Source organism: Schistocerca serialis, chromosome 10 (genome assembly GCF_023864345.2).
Source record: "Schistocerca serialis cubense isolate TAMUIC-IGC-003099 chromosome 10, iqSchSeri2.2, whole genome shotgun sequence".
Classification (NCBI taxonomy): Eukaryota; Metazoa; Arthropoda; class Insecta; order Orthoptera; family Acrididae; genus Schistocerca; species Schistocerca serialis.
In genome coordinates, this window is record NC_064647.1 from 121,266,930 (window position 1) to 121,294,905 (window position 27,976).

The 27,976-nt window shown below is 43.8% G+C and overlaps 1 protein-coding gene across 2 annotated transcripts in view; it reads left to right on the forward strand.

The window, feature by feature from the left end:
- The window catches only part of LOC126424971 (uncharacterized), a 248,448-nt gene that overhangs the window by 188,689 nt on the left and 31,783 nt on the right, over positions 1-27,976 (forward strand). For both annotated transcript variants that reach the window (XM_050087853.1, XM_050087854.1), the window contains exon 3: positions 24,979-25,210. In XM_050087853.1, coding sequence (XP_049943810.1) covers positions 24,979-25,210 — 232 coding nt within the window. The remainder of the gene's footprint in view (positions 1-24,978; positions 25,211-27,976) is intronic.

Genomic DNA, 27,976 nt, shown 5'->3' on the forward strand with positions numbered 1-27,976 from the left:
TCCGAGCTTTCAGCGTCTGCGTCTCGAGTATTCGCGTCTCTTAAGTTCATACGATACTCTGTGAAACAGTTAGCTTCATTGGATGCCGGGCTAGCCTCTTCTTGTCTAAACTGTTCGTTTACGTTATTGCCAAAAGCACGAAAACTGACAGAGCTGATATAATGCTAACATCCAGCGAACATCTCAATCAATAAAATATCGATATCATTAATTGCAATTTAAGAACTTCAGTTGTTGCCGAAGCTACTACTCAATCATCGCGTCGCAACTTGACTTTCGATTATAGACCGTGTTGGGACATTTACTATAAAGGTAAAGTGTGACCATTCATAGCAGTGAATCATATCAAACAAACTGTGTTAATAAAAACCGAGTTAAGGAAAAGCTATACTGCCCTACAGTTTCAAGCAGAGAATCACGAGAACCGGTATTGCATTATCTCTGGACAATAACAATAATAATAATAATAATCAACAAACAGATCTAACGTCAAATTTATGGGGGAAATCTCTGAAGATTGACACAAGGAGACGGACTCTCTCCACTACTGATCAATTTGTAAAGATGATGCAAGAATGGCGCAAACTGAAATCAGTCCTCAAGACTGACGAACCAGTTACTCTCGGCAGAGGAAAATTAACTGTAGATTTCTTAGCATTTGCAGACGATCTATCCATCTTAACTCGGGATGTTTCAACAGCCAAAAAACAGATTGAACTCCTGAAAAAAACTGTGGAGAAAGTCAGCCTGCATGTATCTTTTGAAAAGACGGAAATATGACTTGCAACAAACAAGCACCAAAATTCATGGAGACAAAATATGGCAAAATTAAACGAGTCCCACAATTTAAACATCTGGGTGAAGCGATTTAGGAAAATGGAATAGAAACGAAAGCCAACGAAGTCAGATGCCAAAAGATGGACACTGCTTGTCAACTCAGTGAAAATATCTACAGTAAAAATATGTCTCCAAGCACACAAAACTGCGACATTACAGTACCGTCATAAAAACAGAATGCCTATGTGGATCAGAATCACTAATTTTAAACAGGAAAACAGACATAGAAAACATTCAGAAAAAGGAACGGAAGATCGTAAGAAGAAATGTAGATCCAAAACTTGTAGATGAAAAGTATCGGCTCACAGGCAAACGGGGAATGAAGCAATACTCTAATATTCACAGTGACATTATAAAACGCAGATTAAGATTCTATGGACACATCAAAAGAATGATTGAATTATATGAAAACAATAGTAAATCTAAAACAGACCAAATGAAATGGATTGGCGAAATCAAAACGGATCGGAAACTAGCAAGAATTACACCAGAGGATATCCAAAATAGGGAAATCTTCAGATCCAAAATTCACAAGTGGCACGTTGACCAAGAGGAGGAACCAAAGAAGAACAGTGGAACAACGTGGTCTCAAGAAAGAAAAGAAGCCCGCAATAAAAGAATGAAAGAAGTATGGCACAAAGAAAGGCAAATGCACGCCACTAAGTACTTTGCGTTGTCCTAATGGGCTCATTCGCATATATATATATATATATATATATATATATATATATATATATATATATATATATATATATATATAATGGCAGTTTATTTCACGTTAAATTAAGGGGAAGTTGTTTTCAACTGGCAAAACATCGTGCGGTGAATATGAACCCTGTGTCTTTTGGAGGAATTAATTCGGTGTACATGTGCTACGCTAATCGAAGATATCAATTGATTCTGAAACGCGAATCCGCCCCCTAGTAACTGTCAATGATCATCTTTGGCGGCAACCGCTAAACAACGCAGCTAGCCGATTGTAATAATTTCAGTCTATTAACGAAACAAGCTTTAAAAGATTTGCATAACACGGAATATAGACTCAAATTAGTGCAAAGAGCGCACATTATCAACGAATATTCACTGCAATAACAGGTAATGTTATGTAGCCTCGCTTTCTCGTACCTCAACGGGATGAAGAATACTGACTGGGCATAGAAAAAGGTCATTACACTTCCGCTGATAGTGGAAGTGCCATTAAGCAGCAACATGAGATGTCACAGTGTTCAGGTACAACACGTATGTTGGGTTGCGTACTACGCCCACGCAATCTGTCGAAAAACGTTTCTAAACACCCTGCCAAAAGCAGCTCTGCGATAAGGACATCATCGCTCTTATTTGGTTCTGGAATTCCCATTGCGAATCCCATACACGAAGATCATGTCACCATATTCCGCATGTATGAAGACCTGTGGTTTTTTCACGACGCTGACACGTGCTGTTTTGACTGTACATGTAACAACACCGTAGTGCACTGGTGCAACCACTCTTGTACAGAGACATGAGGTAAACAACGTGTACACATGCCAAATATGCACAAATGAATTGCTCTTTGAAATGGTCAGTAAAGACAACGCTACGTAATCTAATCTCGCTTTGGTTGTATTTGCGTGTGAGTGCTGGTGAATACTGCGATTTTCAGACAACTGAATGTCGGGTACGGGTCAGAAATGGGGATATGTTCACTGTCAACCCTTAAAGCATGTACCTTTCCTCCTGACTCACCCTGTATAGATGTGACAGAAAGAGACCCCTCTACCACAGAAAGTATTTGCTGTTATGAAGTTGCTCACTTGCACACAACAACCACAGTTTTTTCACAGGGACAAATAGGGTAGGCAGCAACTATGGCAAAAACCGACAGCGATTATCAAAAACTTATGACGTCTTACTAAAAAAAGTTAAATAATACGTATCTGGAGTATGATAATTGCAACGACATGTCATTAAACACTGGTGCAATCCTAGATCCACTATCCGATGACCAACATCTTATGCAATTTCCAGTGCGGCTTTCTTGACACTGTTTCCAGATGCCATCTGGTTCTCACTGACTGCTGAGTGTTGTCGTGTGTCTGCTTCACTTGGCGAATGGATGTCCTAATTCGAAACTATATGTGTGACGTAAGACGGATCCATAAAATAGTCGCCGTTGAAAGCGCCCTCTTTAGGAGTCTAAACGTAACTACACCGACCAACACAATGATCGCTTTTTCGAAACCCGATGCTGTTGTTGTGGTCTTCAGTCCAAAGACTGGTTTGATGCAGCTCTCCGTGCTACTCCATCCTGTGCAAGTTCCTTCATCTCTGAGTAACTACTGCAGCCTACATCCTTCTGAATCTGCTTAGTGTATTCATCTCTTGGTCTCCCTCTACGATTTTTACCCTCCACGCTGCCCTCTAGTACTAAATTGGTGATCCTTTGATGTCTCAGAATATGCCCTACCAACCGATCTCTTCTTCTAGTCAAGTAAAGTCAGAAATTCCTGTTCTCCCCAATTCTATTCAGTACCTCCTCATTACTTACGTGATCTACTCATCTAATCTTCAGGATTCTTCTATAGCACCACATTTCAAATGGTTCTATTCTTTTCTTGTCCAAACTATTTATCGTCCATGTTTCACATCCATACTTTGCTACACTATATCCAAATACTTTCAGAGAAGACTTCTTGACAATTGAATCTTCTTGATGTGAACAAATTTCTCTTCTTCAGAAACGATTTCCTTGCCATAGCCAGTCTACATTTCATATCCTCCCTACTTCGACTGTCATCAGTTATATTGCTTCCCACATGGCAAAACTCGTTCACTACTATAAATGTCTCATTTCCTATCTAATTCTCTCAGCATTGCATGATTCAATAGGACTACATTCCATTATCCTCGTTTTGCTTTTGTTGTTGATCATCTCATGGCCTACTTTCAAGACCCTGTCCATTCCGTTCAGCTGTTCTTCCAGGTCCTTTGCTGTCTCTGACAGAATTAAAATGTTTCATTTCTTCTCACTGGATTTTGACTCCTACTTCAATTTTATTTTTTTTTTTTTTTTTTTTACTGATTGTTCAATATACAGATTTAATAACACCGGGGAGAGGCTACAACCCTGTCTCACTCTCTCCTCAACAATTGCTTCCCTTCCGTGCCCCTAGACACTTATAACTACCTTCTGATTTCTGTACAAATTATAAATGGCATAATCGTTCGCATTTGTAATGCAGCAGTTTGAAATTTGGCTCAAAGGTGCCTACTGTCTTACTCTGTAAGCGTACTGAATCTCGACACCCTGCGAGGTTATCAGGCTCGACACATGGCGGAAAAAAGTAAGTTCAGGAGTTCAGGTGAGGTGTAAAGTGGGTTAATGATGTCACATTGGCATCAATTCTCACCACAATTCTGACGAGTACCCATGTGGGAAGACTGCCGCATCCCCTCTTACCTACATCTCACCCATATTCTGAGGCCACTTCGATGTAGGTCAGAACCGTGATACCCAGCGATTTTATTATGTGTGGCGAAGGAAAACGTTTCAGAATCGATAGAAATAGACATCAGGTGGTGGTACAGAGTGTGTCAGTGAAACCACTCCCTCCCTTTGGCTGTGGATTCTCAACATGTCCCGGTCGAAAACTACACTTCGCAGTGTGATGAGCAACAGGGCCTTCCACACTGCTGACATGGCCCAGACGATTCAGCCCTTCACTAAGGACATTGTGTGCCAGCAGCAAAGTTGTACGTGATCGCACCCCTGCAGCCGCAGTTTCTGCTCTGATGTGCAGCGTGGAACGACTAGGGACAGTTGAGAACCATTCGACGATATATGTTGCATAGATCTTGTAGTTAAATTTTTCTCGAGATATTTGAGTCTCATCTTTATCTACTACACTCCTGGAAATGGAAAAAAGAACACATTGACACCGGTGTGTCAGACCCACCATACTTGCTCCGGACACTGCGAGAGGGCTGTACAAGCAATGATCACACGCACGGCACAGCGGACACACCAGGAACCGCGGTGTTGGCCGTCGAATGGCGCTAGCTGCGCAGCATTTGTGCACCGCCGCCGTCAGTGTCAGCCAGTTTGCCGTGGCATACGGAGCTCCATCGCAGTCTTTAACACTGGTAGCATGCCGCGACAGCGTGGACGTGAACCGTATGTGCAGTTGACGGACTTTGAGCGAGGGCGTATAGTGGGCATGCGGGAGGCCGGGTGGACGTACCGCCGAATTGCTCAACACGTGGGGCGTGAGGTCTCCACAGTACATCGATGTTGTCGCCAGTGGTCGGCGGAAGGTGCACGTGCCCGTCGTGCTGGGACCGGACCGCAGCGACGCACGGATGCACGCCAAGACCGTAGGATCCTACGCAATGCCGTAGGGGACCGCACCGCCACTTCCCAGCAAATTAGGGACACTGTTGCTCCTGGGGTATCGGCGAGGACCATTCGCAACCGTCTCCATGAAGCTGGGCTACGGTCCCGCACACCGTTAGGCCGTCTTCCGCTCACGCCCCAACATCGTGCAGCTCGCCTCCAGTGGTGTCGCGACAGGCGTGAATGGAGGGACGAATGGAGACGTGTCGTCTTCAGCGATGAGAGTCGCTTCTGCCTTGGTGCCAATGATGGTCGTATGCGTGTTTGGCGCCGTGCAGGTGAACGCCACAATCAGGACTGCATACGACCGAGGCACACAGGGCCAACACCCGGCATCATGGTGTGGGGAGCGATCTCCTACTCTGGCCGTACACCACTGGTGATCGTCGAGGGGACACTGAATAGTGCACGGTACATCCAAACCGTCATCGAACCCATCGTTCTACCATTCCTAGACCGGCAAGGGAACTTGCTGTTCCAACAGGACAATGCACGTCCGCATGTATCCCGTGCCACCCAACGTGCTCTAGAAGGTGTAAGTCAACTACCCTGGCCAGCAAGATCTCCGGATCTGTCCCCCATTGAGCCTGTTTGGGACTGGATGAAGCGTCGTCTCACGCGGTCTGCACGTCCAGCACGAACGCTGGTCCAACTGAGGCGCCAGGTGGAAATGGCATGGCAAGCCGTTCCACAGGACTACATCCAGCATCTCTACGATCGTCTCCATGGGAGAATAGCAGCGTGCATTGCTGCGAAAGGTGGATATACACTGTACTAGTGCCGACATTGTGCATGCTCTGTTGCCTGTGTCTATGTGCCTGTGGTTCTGTCAGTGTGATCATGTGATGTATCTGACCCCAGGAATGTGTCAATAAAGTTTCCCCTTCCTGGGACAATGAATTCACGGTGTTCTTATTTCAATTTCCAGGAGTGTATAATGATGGAAGCTGAAGAAATTAAACAAAATTTATTCCACTGCTGTGACTTCAATCTGGGTCTCCTATTGCCGAGGGGGAAATAAGCTGAAGATATGAACTACGTGTTGGTGAGGGCATTAGACTTACGTAATCATTGCAACAACGTTAGCTACAGTACTGCGGCGATGTAGTGGATAACATTCCTGCCTAGTAAACAAGGAGACCCGCGTCCAAGTCACGGTTGTGGCACAAATTTTAATTCATTTCTTCGGCTTATATCATTATTGCAAATTTGTTCTGACCCTAAACAGCAAGTGGTGCTCATTGTCCTTAACCCTCCTGTTTCGCGCCCTTCTATGGTGTGGTCACGGAGGGGCAATACTGGCCCATTCGTGAATAAACGAAGAGAGGTGCCTCTAAGATGATCCTTTCGGCAACACCCTCAACGTCACCTGTCCACATTTACTGAGCACACTCAGGGCAAAAGCGCCACAGGCGCAAAGCTGCGAGCTGGCGCCAGTGCCATAGTGACTCGCCACTTGCGCCAGTTCCACCAGCGCCATGGGCGGCGCTGAGGATGAAGATATCGACTTCGCCTCGGCCAATTCCCGGCCGAGTACATTCTGTCAATGACCGGACGACAAAAGACACGAGCCCACTCGGGAGATAGAGGTGCAGCTCTCTCCCCCTTGGTTATAGATCATCGTCCGGGGCTGACTTAGACATGAAACGTCGTTTAGTGAACTGTTAGAAGTGAGCAGACAGTCGTTGTAAATTGCATTTCCTATATCCTGTGAGCTTACGGCCTTGCCGCAATGGTAACACCGGTTCCCGTCAGATAACGGAAGTTAAGCGCTGTTGGGCTGGGCTAGCACTTGGATGGGTGACCAAGCGATCTGCCGAGCGCTGTTGACAAGCAGGGTGCACTTAGCCCTTGTGAGGCAAGCTGAGGAGCTACTTGATTGAGAAGTAGCGGCTGCGGTCTCGGAAACTGACGTACAGACGGGAGAGCGGTGTGCTGACCACATGCCCCTCCATATCCGGATCTACAGGGTGAAAAATATATAAACCGACATACTCTGGGAGGTTGTAGGGGACATCAAAACAAATATTTTTCCCTGATGTCATTTTTTCCTATGAGGAATGTTTAAACCAGTAGAGGAAGATTTCTCTGACGGCAAATTAAACCAAGAGACAACACATTAACACAATCCAATTTCAATTACAGTAGAGTTTCCAAAATGCCTCCATTGACACGTAAACAAAGTTTACACGGTCGGATCATGTTCTGCCTGACACGGGCAAAAACCCCAGGAGTATCCTGAATTGTTCCTGTTGCTGCTACTATCCGGGCAACCAGATCCTCGTCTGATGCAAGATGAGTTGCGTAGACAAGGTTGCGCATCTCTCCCCACACAAAAAAGTCCAGAGGGGACATGTCTGGGGATCGAGCAGGCTATGGTACAGGACCACCTCTGCCAATCCACGTTTCTCGAACTGTCGGTCCAGCAATCGACACACACGACGACTGAAATGTGCCGGCGCCCCGTCGTGTTGGAACCACATGCGTTGTCTTGTAGGGAGCGGGACGTCTTCCAGCAATTCCGGCAATGCCCTGGCGAGAAAATTGTAATAGTGCATGCCATTTAATGGCCTAGGTAGCAGATAAGGCCCAATTAAACAGTCCCTAACATACCGACCCACACATCAACGAAGAACCGCACTTGATGAGCGCTAGTAACTGTGGCATGTGGGTTATCCTCAGTCCAAACATCCGAATTGTGCATGTTTAAGACTCCATCACGCCCCAACGTTGCTTCATCGGTAAACAACTGAGAAGATGGAAATGTAGGATGCGTTTCACACTGTTCCAGGTACCACTGCGAAAACTGTGCTCTGGGTCGATAATCAGCTGGCTCCAGGTTGTGGACACGCTGTAAGTGAAATGGACGTAACAATTGCTCTCGAAGGACTGTTGTTACATTCGCCTGATTCGTCCCCATGTTACGTGCAATTGTACGAGTGCTGATTGAAGGATCCCGCTCCACATGCTGCAAGACAGCTTCCTCAAATTGCAACACGTCCGTTGTGCTGCGCTACGTAGTACGCACCAACCATATCAGTGTACTCACTCCAGGTGTATCGCTCCATTAGTAAACAGAGACAATGCACTACTCTACTGGTGGACAGCAGTTGCCTACAATTGAAGAGCGTAACACGGCCTCTAACAACTGAAGATCATAATACGGCCTCTAATAACTGAAGAGCGCAATACGGCCTCCACCAGTTTAAATAATCCTCGTCGGATAAAATGACATTAGGAAAAAATATTTGTTTTGATGTTCCCTACAACCTCCCAGAGTTTGTCGGTTTAAATACTTTTCACCCTGTAGTGACAGGCGTCGTCTGAGGACGACACGGCGGCCAGTCGGTGCCTATGGGCTTTCATGGCCTGTGTGGGAGGAGAGTTTATATCCTGTGACGTTTATCTACGATTATTTGCTCTTAGCCATTGAGGGCCTTTTTGTGTTATATCACATGCAGTGTTGCAGACTTAATAATTCAACTAGTCACAAAGATAAGTAAACCTTTCAACTCATTTGTGTAACTTTGTTAATAATTTGTTGGAGTGTTGTAGAACATCCGTTCTCCTATTCTGTTACCTGACCTTGGGGCACTGCTGTGTAATATTGGCAGGGCGAAATCGCCTTAGCGGTGTACGGCACCAGAGGCTGTTTCGCGAACCCACAAAACAACACTGACATCTAGGCCTCCACAGCAGTAGCGACGAGGCCTTGACCAAATTGGCGACGATCGTTTACCAAACTTTAAAAATGTATCTGTACCGAGACAGTCCTTGATGAAGCTTCTAAGCACCTATGAGGAGTGTTTAAACCAGTAGAGGAAGATTTCTCATGCGGCAAATTAATTAAACCAACAAACACCCAACGCTTCTGCCTGCTTCTAGTCGTGTAGAATTCAAGGGTGTAAACGGGTTGCCTGTCTTTACCAAGGACACCGTCATAGGTTGTCTCTGTGTAGATACATTTTTTATGTGCTCAACAAACGCAGACGGGTGGTACCGAGGGTGTAGCTGAAGTGGCGGTCTTAAAGGGTCCATTCACGGTTTTCAAATGGCTCTAAGCACTATGGGAGCTTCTGAGGTCATCAGTCTCCTAGACTTAGAGCTACTTAAACCTAACTAACCTAAGGACATCACACAAATCAGTGCCCGAGGCAGGATTCGAACCTGCGACCGTAGCAGCCGCGCGGTTCCGGACTGAAGCGTCTAGAACCGCTCGGCCACAGCGGCCGGCTCATTCACGGTTTTATTCGCCCATATGTCATGTCGCAACCGCCAAATGTTGTTGAATGGTTTGAATGATTCTACACCTAAGCAAAAGCTGCGGTCGTACTGTACTCTCCGGAACAAAATTTAACTACATTAAATTTGCTACATAAATGTCCTGTTCACTTTCGCCGTAGGACTAGCAGCTTGCGCGTAGCTAGCGGAACATGAAAATTTGTACGAGTTATTTTAAGGCGACCTTATGGTCACTGTATCTTATTTCAAAGATCCCTCCCCCCCCCCCCCCCCTCCTCCCCCGGTCTGTAGATTACAATAGATTACAAGGGGATTCAGCGTCCCTTCCTACTGGTTTTATGCAACCCGTAAGGACATCAAAAAACATGCCGGTTGGATAAAACATATAGGTAGGGGCAACCGATCATCCATGTTTATTTAGCGTCACACGGTGTGCTTTTAATCTTGTGCATACCTTATACGTTGTACTTACTGAAATTATTTTTCACAGTGTGGTACACCTTGCGTCCCAGCCATTTGTTTCCGTTTTAAAGGCATCTCTGATGTCAAACAGTTTCAGAAAGGTAGCTACTTTTCTGGGACGCCAGGGTAGTGCGGTAACATAACGATATTAATGTGATATTATCACGAATTTTTGCGGTTGAACCAAATGTTAATGTGTTACTAATGTTTAACAACAACGACCCCACCTCCAGCTGAAATGGAAATTTCGGTTGACCTGTCTTTTGCGTAAATCTTTTATGGTTTGTGAGTATCTTATTCCACTTTATATTGTGGAAACCCTTCTCTAGGCCTACAAAGGCTAGGAAGGTTGAAAGATGACTGTAAATACGATAATAAGCTTTCCTTACTTTGCTCTTACTGATGCAGACAACAAAGTGTGCTAGAACACAGAGATGGACCTCATTATCGATATATCTAAGGTAGAGAAGTCTGAGGTCATGAGCCACGCATAACTAAATTGTGTTTGCTTCTGTGAAGTTTGTCAGGGAACATTACGTCAACTTGCGTTCGTGGAAACGCAGGTAAGCGCTTATGTGTGGGCAGACACACTTAACGGTGGTCGTAACGAGGTAACGAGCTGTCTCAGGTATGTCAATTAGATCGCATTGCGAACTGCGGAGTTGGCAACGAGAACTTTCATTATTCTCATGCATGTTGTGAAAGGCCTCCAGCACTCAGCTTATTACTTGTTTTATAGAAGAGTGTGAGTGTTACGTGCTCTTGTGAAACGAACTTGCAATCGCCCAAGACTTGTTCTCGCTGGTCCGCAACAAGCACGTGGAGCTATAATGAGGTAGTGCAGGCATGACTGAACTTCTTTCCTCAGCGGGCTGGATAACTGGCAATAGGAAGGGCGCAAAGGCGCATAGACCTTCTGTACAACACTTGTAAGGCATAACGAAAGCAATGAGGTAAAAGAAGACGAAACCCCAAGTTCCACATTCAGTGTTCATCAAGGGAAAATGGCATGCAGTGCAGAGAAGAAACATGGACAAGCAACATATTTAACAAAAAAGTTCTGAAAGGAGGCGACGTTAAAGTAACCATTGTCACGTCAGATCTAGCGTGCACTGAGCCGAATCTCGCTATCTAAGCAGTAAGAAACGTTAGCGAGATCTATGAAATATTAAGTCAAAATTGACCAGGTTTCGACGCCGCTATGAGCGTCTTCTTCAGGATTAAACTAACTGTTCTAAAACATAATAGGTATATAAGACATTAATAAACTAAAGTGTGTTCTGACTGGAAAGAGATGCAGTACTTACAAGTCACAGTCTAAAAAAATCGAAGCTGGAAAGGCGACGTCATGAAAAGTTGTAAATAAGATAAGAAGGCGAGCCGCTAAACGCTGCTCGTACTTGAGTGAACAAGGGTTGCAACAAGTCTGAGGTGCCCACTCTAGAAAGTGTGGGCAAGTAAACATGGTGTTGCTACGAGCGCCATCTAGTAGCCGCAGAAACAACTAGGCTACTGTACATTCAAAATTAGAACACATGAAATTGTAATGAAGCTGATTCAGGCATAACGTAAGCACTAATAACAATAAGATGAAGTTACATACTTATTTGCTTTAAACAGAGATACATTTTGTAACGTAAAAAGATGTCAGTTATGACATACAAGAAAACAGCAAAGACGTAACAGGAAAGTAACATTTCGGCAAACTGCATGAGGAAATCTGAATCAAAGATCAAGCAACGGCTTTATACAGTCGAAAAAGTTTTTATTTCGCAGCTGCAGCTGTTCGTTGAGAATGAGACCATCACGACGAGATAGATGTTTGAAAATCTCCAATTGCTCTAAAACATCAAACCTACACCCCTTTTTTTCGGTATGCAGAATGTTGCTATCGCCAATGGCTCTAGGCACGTGTCCAGTAATTGAGATACGATCGGCAAAGGATGAATTTAGGGGACTGGTACCGTTTTTTCTCAAAAGATGTTGTTTACATCTGATGGTGAGAGCACGTCCAGTTTGCCCTATATAATAGGAAGAGCAGGTATCACAGATGATCCTACAAACGCCAGAACTTTCTGTAGGGGAGCGAATGGATTTCGAATTATTGTTATTAGTAGAGAAGGCAACATTGCAGTTGTATCTGTCGCGAAGCATGCGCTGAATCCGATAGGAAATTGGTCCTACGAAAGGAATAGAAAAACCTTTTTTTGGGTTAACTTCAGCGCGTGAGGTGTTGAGCGTGGTAGGTATTGACGCTTACAGTAGAAGACAATAACGTCACTTTCAATATTTTTCGAAAAGAAACGTATACTGACCAAATCGTGCCTGCTTCCTCTTTTCATCCACAGTCTCAAAAAATGGCCTTTTTTCACTCTGCCATCCACCGAGCCTCCTCTATACCACTTTCAACAGAAAAGTTTAATGAGGAGATTAATTTACTTAAAACCATAGCAGTCAATAATGGATATACGCCTAACATAGTGGACGATATCCTAAAAAAGAAAACTGCAATACCTACCACGCTCAACACCTCACGCGCTGAAGTTAACCCAAAAAAAAGGTTTTTCTATTCCTTTCATAGGACCCATTACCTATCAGATTCAGCGCATGCTCCGCGACAGATACAACTGCAATGTTGCCTTCTCCACTAATAACAATAATTTGAAATCCATTCGCTCCCCCTATAGAAAGTTCTGGCGTTTGTAAGATCATCTACGATACCTGCTCCTCCTATTATACAGGGCAAACTGGACGTGCTCTCACCATCAGATGTAAACAACATCTTTTGAGAAAAAACGGTACCAGTCCCCTAGATTCATCCTTTGCCGATCGTATCTCAATTACTGAACACGTGCCTAAAGCCATAGGCGATAGCAACATTCTGCATACCGAAAAGAAGGGACGTAGGTTAGATGTTTTAGAGGAACTGGAGATTTTCAAACATCTATCTCGTCGTGATGGTCTCATTCTCAAGGGACAGCTGCGGCTTCAAAATAAAAACTTTTTCGACTATATAGAGCCGTTGCTTGATCTTTGATTCAGATTTCCTCATGCAGTTTGCCGAAATGTTATTTTCCTGTTACGTCTTTGCTGTTTTCTTGTATGTCATAACTGACGTCTTTTTACGTTACAAAATGTATCTCTGTTTAAAGCAGATAGGTATGTAACTTCATCTTATTGTTATTAGTGCTTACGTTATGCCTGAATCAGCTTCATTACAATTTCATATGTCTAATTTTGAATGTACAGTAGCCTAGTTGTTTCTGCGGCTACTAGATGGCGCTCGTAGCAACACCATGTTTACTTGCCCACACTTTCTAGAGTGGGCACGTCAGACTTGTTGCAACCCTTGTTCACTCAAGTACGAGCAGCGCTTAGCGGCTCGCCTTCTTATCTTATTTACAACTTTTCATGACGTCGCCTTTCCGGCTTAGATTTTTTTAGTATGTGACTTGTAAGTGCTGCATCTCTTTCCAGTCAGTACACACTTTAGTTTATTAATGTCTTATATACCTATTATGTTTTAGAACACTTAGTTTAACTCTGAAGACGACGGTCATAGCGGCGTCGAAACCTGGTCAATTTTGACTTAATATTTGTGACCGAGGGCTTATTTGTTCTAATATAGTTTGGGTTGGTTTTGCTGCATCTAATCGAGACATTTGCTTTCAAATGTTAATCAGCCAATCTCGTTCAATGTGCTCAATTCACATACTTCATTTTTAGGGTTCCGTAACTCAGTCGGTAGAAAAAGCAACCCTTATGGAGCACCTTGTTTTCCGACTGTCTATCTGTCAGATTGTTAAAAACATTTTTTTTCAGCTAAGGTTAGACGAATCAAGTTGAAATTTATGTCACAGGTTAAGGTCTACGGTCCATGGGCTTTGTACAGAATTGAAGCTTCTAAGATAAAACTGTGAAAAGACTGGCCATTTATGTCACATGTCTTGACACTCGCAAACTCACTCTTCCAATACTAGGGTTTTGTGAATGAAAACATGTTCCAGACAGGCTGTGTTACATTTTTATTATCTAAGCGAGTTGCCAGTTTCGATATTTGGTCATTTTCAAGTACGTACCTTAAGCTTCCAGTTTCATTTCACATTGTAATACACTGAAGCATTCGGGAGGACGACGGTTCAATCCCGTCTCTAGCCATCCTGATTTAGGTTTTCCGTGATTTCCCTAAATCGCTTCAGGCAAATGCCGGGATGGTTCCTTTGAAAGGGCACGGCCGATTTCCTTCCCAATCCTTCCCTAACCCGAGCTTGCGCTCCGTCTCTAATGACCTCGTTGTCGACGGGACGTTAAACACTAACCACCACCACCACACTGAAGCACCAAAGAAACTGGTATAGACATGTGTATTCAAATAAAGAGATATGTAAACAGACAGAATACGGCGCTGCGGTCGGCAACGCCTATATAAGACAACACGTGTCTGGCTCAGTGGCAGGTTACCAAGATGTGAGTGAGTTTGAACGTGCCGTCATAGTCGGTGCACGAGCGTTGGGACACAGCACCTCCGAGGCAGCGGTGAAGTGGGGATTTTCATGAGTGTACCGTATCAGGAATCTGGTAAAACATCAAATCTCTGACCTCGCTGCTGCTGGAAAAAGGTCCTTCAAGAATGTGACCAACGATGACTGACGAGAATTTGAAATTTGTGGTAACTTCCTATAGGACCAAACTGCCGAGGTCATCGGTCCATAGACTTACACACTACTTAATCTGATTTAAACTAACTGATGCGACAGACGACACACTCACCTGTGCCTGAGGGAGGACTCGAACCTCCGACGGGGGAAGCCGCGCGAACCGTGCATGACGCCCTGGACCGCGCGGCGACTGTAGAGAATCGTTCAACGTGACAGATATGCAACCGTTCCCTAAATTGCTCCAGATTTCAGTGCTGCCCCAACAACAAGTGTCAGCGTGTGAACCATTCAACGAAACATCTTCGTTATGGACTTTCGGAGCCGAAGGCCCCCTCGTATAGCCTTAATGACTGGACGACACAAAGCTTTACACCTCGCCTGCACCTTCAGCACCGACATTGGACTGTTGATGCCTGGAAACATGTTGCCTGGTCGGACAAGTCCCGTTTCAAACTGTATCGAGCGGGTACCGAGACAACCTTATCAACCCATGGAACCCGCGTGTCACCAGGGGACTATTCAAGCTGGTGGAGGCTCTGTAATTGTGTGGGGTGTGTGCAGTTTGAGTGATGTTGGACCCCTGACACGTCTAGATATGACTCTCACAGGTGACACGTATGTAAGCATCCTGTCTGATCACCCGCATCTATTCGTGTCCATTGTGAATTCCGACGGGCAATTCCAGCTGGGTAATGCGACACCCCACACGTCCAGAATTGCTACAGAGTTGCTGCAGGAAAACTCTTCTAAGTTTAAACACTTCCGCTGGCCACCATACTCCCCAGAAATGAACATTATTGAATATATATGGGGTGCATTACAACTTGCTGTTCAGAAGAGATTTCCATCTCCTCGTACTCTTACGGATTTATGGACAGCCCTGCAGGATTCTTGGTTTCACTTCCACCCAGCACTACTTCAGAGATTAGTCGAGTCCATGCCAAGTCGTGTCGTGGCACTTCTGCGTGCTCGCGAGGGCCCTACAAGATATTAAGCAGGGGTACCAGTTTATTTGGCTCTGCAGAGTATATCGCTGGTACACGATTGGAAATGACGAAGTAGAATCGTGAAATTTGGCAAAGAAGCAAGTTTTCACAGAATAACTTAAGAAAAAAATCCAAAAATTTTTAAATCTGTAATATATGTCCATTTTTATCAGTCTATCCCTCTGTCCGTCCATCCGTTAAGACCCATTTTTGTCAGGAACGGTTCGAACTACCAAGATGGAATTTATGTCTCATAGTAAGGTCTTTAGTCCCTGGGCGGTGTAACAAATGTATGCTTCCAAGACAATTTAGTCAAAAGATGCGGCCATTTATGTCACACATTTTTATGCTCGCAATCACAATCATCAAATCCTACGAGTATGTGGTACTTCCTATTGACCTTTAATAATGAAATCTGGTAGGAAGCAAGGGTTCACAGAACAAGTAAGGAAAAAAATTGTTAATTTGAAATTATATCACACAAAAAAATATTTTTTGTCATTTGTTATCTCTCTGCCTATCCTGTTAAGATCCATTTTTCTCAAAATGGGCAGATGTGTATCTTGTCTGTATCGATATCGCTAAAACGGAAAATTCTTGGAGTTTCTCGACTCCCCATACGGATAAGCTATCTACACACACAGTTTAGTAAGTACCAAGCCGTCGGTGTGGGAGTTCTATTGGCACTCATCCGATTTTTTATTTTTTTTTTATTTTTGCTCACAAACGTAAGTTGTTCCACACATTGATGCCATACCAGGAGCAAATTTCTTTAGTTTCGGAAAGCGCAGCTGATTGACATTAACTTGAAATAAAACAGAAGATAATATTACAATTGAAAGGATTTTCTTAAATTAAAAGTGTACTGGTACAACACTGAACCATGGTAACAGACTAGCAGTTATAAGTTTACAGGCATAACAAGCTCAAATATTACACGATTGCGACCAACTGCAGTCGTATTACAATAATCGAACATGTATTACCCGACTTAAAATAGAACAATTTAGGTAATCCTAAATGAGTGCCAACAACTATAATTAAAGTAGAAGTTAATATTATAATTAAAAAGCTTTTAAAAGCAACTTATAAGTGCTAGACTGTTATTATGGTGCAATATTCCACAAAAATACTTTAAAAAATTAAAAAGTAATTTTAATTGTATTAGTTTCTATTTTACTTTGAGTTGTAGCCATTCGTCTAGTTTTACCTAAATGGTTCTGTTGTCTGTCATTTATTATATGTTAGACTGCTATAATGCGACTACATTTGGTCATACTAATAATATAGCATTTTAGCTTGTGATCGTTGTAAGCTTACTCTTTCACAATTTATGTTTTATTTTTGTGAGTTGTATCAGTTTTATGTTTACATTGTATTGCACCAGTTATGTCGTTCAAGATGTTGCCTTATGACGGACAGCCATGCTGTGTAAATTTTACCTGATGTCAATATAACTTTCTTCGTTGTATAAGTATCGTTAATGTATTTTTGTAAAGTGGTGCACGATGTTCTGACATATATTTAGTTAGGTAGTTAGGTACATATTCCTTAATCATTTAAACGATTCGATCGTCGAAATGCTGTGGAACAAGTCAGTTTACAGGATATGTATACATGATTGGTGTTAATATTAATGAACACAGTCGGCCCCCGGTTGCTGAATGGTCACGCCTGAGTGCCTGTCCGTTCCAGCGTGGAGCCGTAAAAAAATTAAAAAAAAAGATAAACCGGCACGGTAGCTCGGCGTGTTCGGTCAGAGAGGTGGCTGGCCTCTGTAATAAAAAAACTAAGTGAAAATATCAACAACAAACTTTAACGGATGTCATGTGACGTCCGCTACGACGAAATACAACGAACCCTAGCGAACAAAAACAAAGTAAAAAAATGGTCATCGTGACGGATTGTCAATCCTCTGGGCCCGGGTTCCATTCCCGGCTGGGTCGGGGAATTTTCTCCGCTCAGGGACTGGGTGTTGTGCTGGTCTCATCATCATCCTATCATCGTCATCGACTGCAGGTCGCCGAAATGGCGTCACATTGAAAGACCGGCACCCGGCGAATGGTCTGCCCGATGGGGGGCCCTAGCCATACGAATAAATAAATAAATAAATGAACGCATTGTCATTTTATTCCTACTCATACAACTACACTTAAAGAGAAGTTTACTTTTAATACTGACTGCCAGTTTTTAAGCAGATTTCGTCAATGGAGTCGAAGATGTTTTCCACGCGAAATGATTTTAAATTGGATTTAAACGTTGCTTCGCTACCTGTCAGACATTTTATGTTGTTTGGAAAACTATCCAAAAGTTTTATTGCTGTATACTAAACTCTTATCTGATATACTGACACCTCTATCAATGGGTAACAATGGTCATTTTTCTCTGTAGAGTTGTAGGTATGTACAATTCGGTACTTCTCAAATTATGATTGATTATTTGTAACGAATTTCATTAGCGAAAATATGTATTGTGGCGACACAGTTAAAATGCTTTTTGAAGGGATGCCTACGTGGTGTCAGAGGGTGAACACCACAAGTTGTTCTTACTGCTCGCTTTTGTGCAATCAGTACTTTCTTTCTAAGTTACCCCAGAAAACCATTCTGTATGACATTACTCAAAGGAAGTATTCAAAATATGTCAGGAGGTTAATACTTTTGTTTCCAAGATTAGCAATTATACAAAGAGCAAAAGTAACTGACCTTAATGTTTGAGAATCTCAGTAATATCCGTCTTCTAGTTCAACTTTTCAATAATGTGTACACCCAAAAATTTGGAGCATTCTACCCTACTTACTGATTCCTGCTTATCTGCTACATCAGTTGTTGGTATGACTGCTTGCTGTATGCAAATGAAAGAAGTGTGTTTTCCAAACTTTAGGCAGAGTCCATTTTCGGTGTACCACTTAACAATTCCTTCGAAAATATTATTTACAGCTCTTCTGTTGCTTTCTCTCTAATGGGACATGCAAAATGTGTCATCTCCAAAATGTACCAATTTTTCTTGTTGAATGTTAAGTGTAAGGTAATTCACAGATATAACCAATGGAGTGGGCCCAAAATTGAACGCTGTTGGACATCCTTTGTGATTTTACCCCTGTCACTAAAATTTTGTACCTTCCTGACACTGTCTGAATTACTAAGCACAATCTATTGCATTACCTTTAGCAAGCATGAGCCAAACCAGCTGTGGGTAAGGCCATCACTTACATAAAATTTGAGTTTTTCGAAGACAGTATCATAATCTACACAATCGAAGTCCTTGGAGAGTTCACAAAAAATATCAACAGGCGATATATTATTATTCAAGGTCTACTATTTGATGAATAATTCTATAAACAGAATTCTTAGTGGAGCAACCTTTCTAGAATCCAAAGTGTGATATGCTAAGTAAATTATTTCCACTTAAATTTGCGACTACTCTTGAGTAATTTACTTTTTCGAATATTCTGGAAAAAGATGTCAGTAAGGAAACGGCATGATAATTGTTTACGTCTATCTTGACACCTTCTTATGAAGTGGCTTGATAGTTGCGTATTTTAACCTTTCTGGAAAAATTTCCTGCCCCAGTGATACACTACATATATTATTATTATTCATGTATGGGCCCAATAAGACCAAACGAGGTACAATCAGGCAATGTCGCTTTTGATGGTTGGTCCAAATTTGTTTGATCCTTTCAGAATGAAGTCTCTTTCTTTCATGAGACCACGATGTTCCAGTCTGTTTTATAATTTCCCTCTTATCAACTTTCCAATGAAATATCTTTTTTATGAATGTTTTCCTGAGCTATACCAGCTACTTCAAAGACGCAGCGATCCATTTAACTGATACAGTTTTGGCCTTTATTGTGTTTTCTAGAATTCAACTATTTTTTGGTCAGCCTAATGGATGCCTTTTAATGTGCTCATAAAATCTGAGCATTCGTTTTCTCATGTCACCACGTATGTCTGTGTATTCGTCTATTTACTTATTCCTTCTCGGCCTATAAGTTTCTCCATCAGTAATTTTGGGGCATAATATTTTTCTAATAATCTTTCATTCTTTCTTTATAATTTCTTCAGTATCCCTCTTTCTACTTAAAATTAAAATTTCTGCTCCTTAACGACATTCAGATTTGATTACAGTGCTGTAATGTCTAAGTTAACTGAATCTAGAAAATGATTTTTTATTATAAATATTTTGTGTTAATCTGAATGCAGCTGCCATTTTTTGACAGCAAACTTCTTTTGCAGTTTTGTCGAGACCGTTTTCTTGCATGATTTCCCCAAGTATTTAAACTGAGAAACCCTTTTTATTTTTCCATATTTCGTGTTCAAAATCTTTGGTTCTTGTTTGTTGCATGTCATATATTCCGTTTTTTCGAACGATATTTTTAGTCTTACTTTTTCCGCAACTTCTTTAACAATTTCTATTTGATTTTGAGCAGTGGTAATATCCCTAGTTAAAATTGCCACATCATCTGCAAAGGCGAGGCAATCTACTCCAATATTACCCAATATTACTTCTACCTGTCTTGATTGATTGAGCTATATTTTGACTCGACTTTTGCTCTCGTCATTCTGTAATTGCCTTTTCCAAAACACAGTTAAACAGTAATGGTGAGAGTCCATCTGCCTGTCTAACACCAATCTTTTTATGAAATGGTTCAGAAATTTCTCCTATGAATTTAACTTTAGAGGTAATGTCGGTTAACGTTTTCTTAATCAGTGTTAGAGTTTTATTATCTAGCCTTTGTTCCTTAAGAATTCGGAAGAGAGATTCTCAATCAAGTGAGTCGTAGGCTGTAGGCACATATCACTATGTACATTACTCATTAAGTAGGAACAACTTGTCTTAGCTCCGTTTGAAATACCACCAGCTCCAAAGAAATTTTTTTTTTAAATTTTTATAGTGTTGTATTAATTTCAGCCAAGGATATTGGTGCTACTTCTAGTTACTTAAGGTACTGAGGAATGGCATTTTTAATCATTCTCTTGTTTCTTCAGCTAAACCGTTAAATCCTATATTTGTTGTTACAGTTTGAAACTGATTATTAAAAGCACTTGCAACTTGTGAATTATCAGTCACGACATTGTAATTTAGTTTAATTATTGTGGAATCTTGTACACTGACTGGCTGTCCTGTCTCCTGTTTGACAATGTTCCATATCATTTTAATCTTATTATCTGCGACATTTATGTCCATCAGGACATGCCCACATCTGGATATTTTAATGACTGTTCTTAAACTACTACAGTGTTTTTTGTTGTATGAAAGTAATGTTAGCTCTTGACTTCCTCTGGCTTTTACATAAATTTCCCACTTCCTCTTACCAGAGTTTTTAATTCCCTTAGTTACCCATGGCTTACTAATTGTTTAATAGATTTTTTGGATAAACTGTAGGAAATCAGCTTTTAAATACTGACACAAATTTATTATGCTATAAACTGAATTTGACATTACGTATCTTTCCACATATACCTCATTCCACGCCCCCCGTCTTAGCTTACTCTTAACGCATCCTGTTATTAATATCTTACTGCTTTGTACAAACCTGCCTCTGGGTTGTAAAGTGCCACACTGTTTATTTTCATTAATTGTGCATCATGATCCGATAGTCCATTGGCAGTTCTACATATACATCTACATCTACATGGATACTCTGCAAACCACGCTTAAGTGCCTGGCAGAGGTTCCATCGAACCACTTTCACAATTTTCTATTATTCCAATCTCGTATAGCGCGGGGGAAGAATGAACACCTGTATCTTTCCGTACGAGCTCTGTTTTCCCTTATTTTATCTTGGTGATCGTTCCTCCCGGTGCCAACAAAATATTTTTGCATTCGTAGGAGAAAGTTGGTGATTGGAATTTCTTGAGAAGATTCCGTCGCAACGAAAAACGTCTTTCTTTTAATGATGTCCATCCCAAATCCTGTATCATTTTTGTGACACCCTCTCCCATCTTCCGCGATAATACAAAACGTGCTGCCTTTCTTTGAACTTTTTCGATGTACTCAGTCAGTGCTATCTGGTAAGGATCCCACACCGCGCAACATTATTCTAAAAGAGGATGGACAAGCGTACTGTAGGCAGTCTCCTTAGTACGTCTGTTACATTTTCTAAGTGTCCTGCCAATGAAACGCAGTCTTTGGTTAGCCTTCCCCACAACATTTTCTGTGTGTTCCTTCCAATTTAAATTGTTCGTAATTGTAATACCTAGGTGTTTAGTTGAATTTACGACTTTCAGATTAGACTGCTTTATCGTATAACCGAAGTTTAAGGCGTTCCTTTTAACACTCATGTGGATTACCTCACAGTTTTCATCATTTATGGAAAACTGCCACTTTTCGCACCATTCCGATATTTCTCCTAAATCGTTTTGCAGTTTGTTTTGATCTTCTGATGACTTTATTAGTCGATAAACGACAGCGTCATCTGCAGACAACCGAAGACGGCTGCTCAGATTGTCTCCGAAATCGTTTCTATAGATAAGGAACAGCAAAGGGCATATAACACTACCTTGGGGAACGCCAGAAATCACCTCTGTTTTATTCGATGACTTTCCGTCAGTTACTACGAACTGTGACCTCTCTGACAGGAAATCACAGATCCAGAACGTTCTTCATACCAACCGCAAACAAGTGTGGCGTGGTGACATGGTGCAATGTCGTCCATAACGAATGGCTGCATATACTGTCCAAATAGTCGAACATAACTATCTACCGTCAATTATCGGTTCATCTGGACCACAGGACCCATTTCAGTGCCATGTAAACACAGCCCACGACGAGCTTGCACAGTGCCTTCTGGATAGCTTGGGTTCGTGGCTTCGTGGGATCTGCACCAGACTCGAAGCCCACCATCAGCTCTTACCAACTGAAATCGGGACTCAGCTGACTAGGCCACAGTTTTCCAGTCCTCTAGGGTCCAACCGACATGGCTACGAGACGTGGAGAGGCGCTGCAGTCGATATCGTGATGTTATCAAAGCCACTCGTGTCGGTCGTCTCTTGCCGTAGCCCATTAACGCCAGATTTCGCCGCACTGCAATAACGTGTACGTTCGTCATGCACCCCACACTGATTTCCGCACTTATTTCACGCAGCGTTGCTTGTCTGTTAGTACTGACAAACTCTACCTAAGGACCTTCTCTCTCGGTCCTTAGGTGAAGGCGGTCGGCCGCTGCGTTTTCAGTGGTGAGAGGTAATGGCCGAACTGTGCTATTCTCGGCACACTCTTCATACTGTGGATCTAGGAATTCTCTAACTATTTTGAAATGGAATGTCCCACGCATCTAGCTTCAACTACTCTTCCACATTCAAGTCCGTTAATACCCGTAGGAAAACTTTTCATATGAATCACCGGAGTAAAAATGACAGCTCCGGCAATGTACTGCAATTTTAAACCTCACGTACACAATAATGCCGTCATCTTTATACACTACTGGCCACTAAAATTTCTACACCAAGAAGAAATGCAGATGATAACAGGTGTTCAATGGACACATATATTATACTAGAACTGATACGTGATTACATTTTGGGGGCATAGATCCTGAGAAATCAGTACCCAGAACAACTACCTCTGGCCGTAACAACGGCCTTGATACGCCTGGGCATTGAGTCAAACAGTGCTTGGATGACGTGTACAGGTACAGCTGCCCATGCAGCTTCAACACGATATCACACTTCATCGAGTGTAGTGACTGGAGTATTGTGACGAGCCAGTTGCTCGGCCACCACTGATCAGACGTCTGCAATTGGTGAGAGATCTGGAGAGTGTGCTGGCCAGGGCAGCAGTCGAACATTTTCTGTATCCAGAAAGGTCTGTACAGGAGCTGCAACATGCTTTCGTGCATTATCCTACTGAAATGTAGGGTTTCGCAGGGATCGAATGAAGGATAGGGCCACGGCTCGTAACACATCTGAAATGTAACGTCCACTGTTCAAAGTGTCGTCAATGCGAACAAGAGGTGACCGAGACGTGTAACCAATGGCATCCCATACGACCACGCAGGGCAATAAGCCAGTACGGCGACGACGAATATACGCTTCCAATGTGCCTTCACCGCGATGTCGCCAACCACGGATGCGACCATCATGATGCTGTAAACAGAACCTAGATTCATCCGAAAATGATGTTTTTCCATTCGTGCACCCAGGTTCTTCGTTGAGTACGCCATCGCAGGTGCTCTGTGATGCAGCGGCAAGGGTAACCGCAGCCATGGTCTACGAGCTGATAGTCCATGCTGCTGCAAACGTCTTCGAACTGTTCGTGCAGAAGTTTGTTGTCTTGCAAACGTCTCCATCTGTTGAAACTTCCTGGCAGATTAAAACTGTGTGCGGCGACCGAGACTCGAACTCGGGACCTTTGCCTTTCGCGGGCAAGTGCTCTACCAACTGAGCTACCGAAGCACGACTCACGCCCGGTACTCACAGCTTTACTTCTGCCAGTACCTCGTCTCCTACCTTCCAAACTTTACAGAAGCTCTCCTGCGAACCTTGCAGAACTAGCACTCCTGAAAGAAAGGATATTGCGGAGACATGGCTTAGCCACAGCTAGTTCTGCAAGGTTCGCAGGAGAGCTTCTGTAAAGTTTGGAAGGTAGGAGACGAGGTACTGGCAGAAGTAAAGCTGTGAGTACCGGGCGTGAGTCGTGCTTCGGTAGCTCAGTTGGTAGAGCACTTGCCCGCGAAAGGCAAAGGTCCCGAGTTCGAGTCTCGGTCGCCGCACACAGTTTTAATCTGCCAGGATGTTTCATATCAGCGCACACTCCGCTACAGAGTGAAAATCTCATTCTGTCTCCATCTGTTGACTCAGGGATCGAGACGTGGCTGCACGATCCGTTACAGCTGTGCGGATAAGATGCCTGTCATCTCGACTGCTAGTGATACGAGGCCGTTGGGATCGAGCACGGCGTTCCGTATTACCTTCCCGAACCCACCGATTCCATATTCTGCTAACAGTCTTTGGATCTCGACCAACACGAGCAGCAATGTCACGATACTATAAACCGCCATCGCGATAAGCTACAATCCGACCTTTATCAAAGTCGGAAACGTGATGGTACGCATTTCTCCTCCTTACACGACGCATCACAACAACGTTTCACCAGGCAACGCGGGTCAACTGCTGTTTGTGTATGAGAAATCGGTTGGAAACGTTCCTCATGTCAGCACGTTGTAGGTGTCGCTACCGGCGCCGTCCTTGTGTAAATTCTCTGAAAAGCTAATCATTTGCATATCACAGCATCTTCTTCCTGTCGGTTAAATTTCGCGTCTGTAGCACGTCATCTTCGTGGTGTAGCAATTTTAATGGCCAGTGGTGTATGTCCATGTTGTTCTTCCACGACTCTTGTCAGCCCAGTGTACTTTCATACACAAACTTACATGTGATCTGAACTTGAAACGAGACAGGCAGCTCAGGACGAGTGTGTGGCAGGTGCTGGACCACGTGACTCCCATCTTCCTGCGGGACGAGCCCCTGTCGCACAGCTTCCCGCCGTGCACCAGTGGCAGGAGGGAGCGCGACTTCCGGCAGTACGCCATGGAGCAGCTGCGCTCCGGACTCTCCGTGATGGCCACAGACGGACCCGGGGGGCCCGTGGTGGGCTCCTGCCTCAACCGGCCCTTCTGCAAGCAGTACCTCGCGGCCGCCTGCGGTCAGCAGCCCGGTGAGTCATCCAAACAGCGCCATACTCCGAGGCCTGGCCTCGCAGTTCAGTAGATGTTATACACAGTGAAGAGCCAAAGAAACTGATACACCTGCCTCAGCCGGCCGGTGTGGCCGAGCGGTTCTAGGCGCTACAGTCTGGAACCGCCCGACCGCTACGGTCGCAGATTCGAATCCTGCCTCGGGCATGGATGTGTGTGATGTCGTTAGGTTAGTTAGATTTAAGTAGTTCTAAGTTCTAGGCGACTGATGACCTCACAAGTTAAGTCCCATAGTGCTCAGAGCCATTTGAACCTTGAACACCTGCCTGATATCGTATAGTGCCCCCGCTATGACGCAGAGGTGCCGCAACACGACCTGGCATGGACTTAACTAATGTCAGAAGTAGTGATCGAGGGAACTGAGACCACGAATCCTGCAGGGCTATCCATAAACCCGTGACGGGATGGAGATCTCTTCTGAACAGCGCGTTGCAAAGCATCCCAGATAGGCTCATAATATTCACATGTCTGGGGAGTTTGGAGGCCAGCGAAACGCGTAAGAGTGTTCCTGGAGCCGCTCCGTAGTAATTCTGGACGTGTGGGGTGTCGTATCGTCCTGTTGGAATTGCCCAAGTCCGTCGGAATGCACAATGGGCATTAATGAATGCAGGTGAGCAGACAGAATGCTTACGTGTGTGTAACCTGTCAGAGTCGTATGTAGATGTATCAGGGGTCACATATCGCTCCAGATGCTCACGCTCCACACCATTACAGAGCCTCCAACAGCATGAACACTCCCCTGCTTTCATGCAGAGTTCATGGATTCATGAGGTTGTCTCCATACGCGTTCACGTCCATCCGCTCGCTACAATTTGAAACGAGACTCGTCTGACTAGGCAACGTGTTTCAAGTTACCAACAGTCCACTGTTGGTGTTGATGGCCCCGGGTGAGGCGTAAAGCATTGTGTCGTGCAGTTATCAAGTTTACAATAGTGAGTCTTCGGCTCCAAAAGCCCGTATCAGTTATACGAGGTGCATTCAAGTTCTTAGGCCTCCAATTTTTTTTCTAATTAACTACTCACCCGAAATCGATATGAAACTTGCGTTACTTCTCGACGTAATCGCCCTGCAGACGTACACATTTTTCACAACGCTGACGCCATGTTCCATGGCAGCGGCGAAGGCTTCATTAGGAGTCTGTTTTGACCACTGGAAAATCGCTGAGGCAATAGCAGCACGGCTGGTGAATGTGTGGCCACGGAGAGTGTCTTTCATTGTTGGAAAAAGCCAAAAGTCACTAGGAGCCAGATCAGGTGAGTAGGGAGCATGAGGAATCACTTCAAAGTTGTTATCACGAAGAAACTGTTGCGTAACGTTAGCTCGATGTGCGGGTGCGTTGTCTTGGTGAAACAGCACACGCGCAGCCCTTCACGGACGTTTTTGTTGCAGTGCAGGAAGGAATTTGTTCTTCGAAACATTTTCGTAGGATGCACCTGTTACCGTAGTGCCCTTTGGAACGCAATAGGTAAGGATTACGCCCTCGCTGTCCCAGAACATGGACACCATCATTTTTTCAGCACTGGTGGTTACCCGAAATTTTTTTGGTGGCGGTGAATCTGTGCGCTTCCATTGAGCTAACTGGCGCTTTGTTTCTGGATTGAAAAATGGCATCCACGTCTCATCCATTGTCACAACTCACGAAAAGAAAGTCCCATTCATGCTGTCGTTGCGCGTCAACATTGCTTGGCAACATGCCACACGGGCAGCCATGTGGTCGTCCGTCAGCGTTCGTGGCACCCACCTGGATGACACTTTTCGCATTTTCAGGTCGTCATGCAGGATTGTGCGCACAGAACCCACAGAAATGCCAACTCTGGAGGCGATCTGTTCAACAGTCATTCGGCGATCCCCCAAAACAATTCTCTCCACTTTCTCGATCATGTCGTCAGACCGGCTTGTGCGAGCCCGAGGTTGTTTCGGTTTGTTGTCACACGATGTTCTGCCTTCATTAAACTGTCGCACCCACGAACGCACTTTCGGCACATCCATAACTCCATCACCACATGTCTCCTTCAACTGTCGATGAATTTCAATTGGTTTCACACCACGCAAATTCAGAAAACGAATGATTGCACGCTGTTCAAGTAAGGAAAACGTCGCCATTTTAAGTATTTAAAACAGTTCTCATCCTCGTCGCTGGCGGTAAAATTCCATCTGCCGTACGGTGCTGCCATCTGTGGGACGTATTGACAATGAACGCAGCCTCATTTTAAAACAAAGCGCATGTTTCTATCTCTTTCCAGTCCGGAGAAAAAAAATCGGAGGCCTTAGAACTTGAATGCACCTCGTATTTCGTTGAATGGTTCGCACGCTGACGCTTGTTGATGGCCCAGCACTGAAATCTGCAACAATTTGTGGAAGAGTTGCACTTCTGTCACTTCTGTCGTCAGTCGTGTGTGTGTGTGTGTGTGTGTGTGTGTGTGTGTGTGTGTGTGTGTGAAATGTTCAAATGTGTGTGAAATCTTATGGGACTTATTTGCTAAGGTCATCAGTCCCTAAGCTTACACATTACTTAACCTAAATTATCCTGAGGACAAACACACACACACACACACATGCCCGAGAGAGGACTCGAACCTCCGCCGGGACCCGCCGCACAGTCCATGACTGCAGCGCCTGAGACCGGTCGGCTAATCCCGCCTTCAGTCGTTTTTGGTCCCGTTGTTGAAAGATCTTTTTCCGGGCATAGGGATGTCGGACAGTTAATGTTTCACCAGATTTCTGAT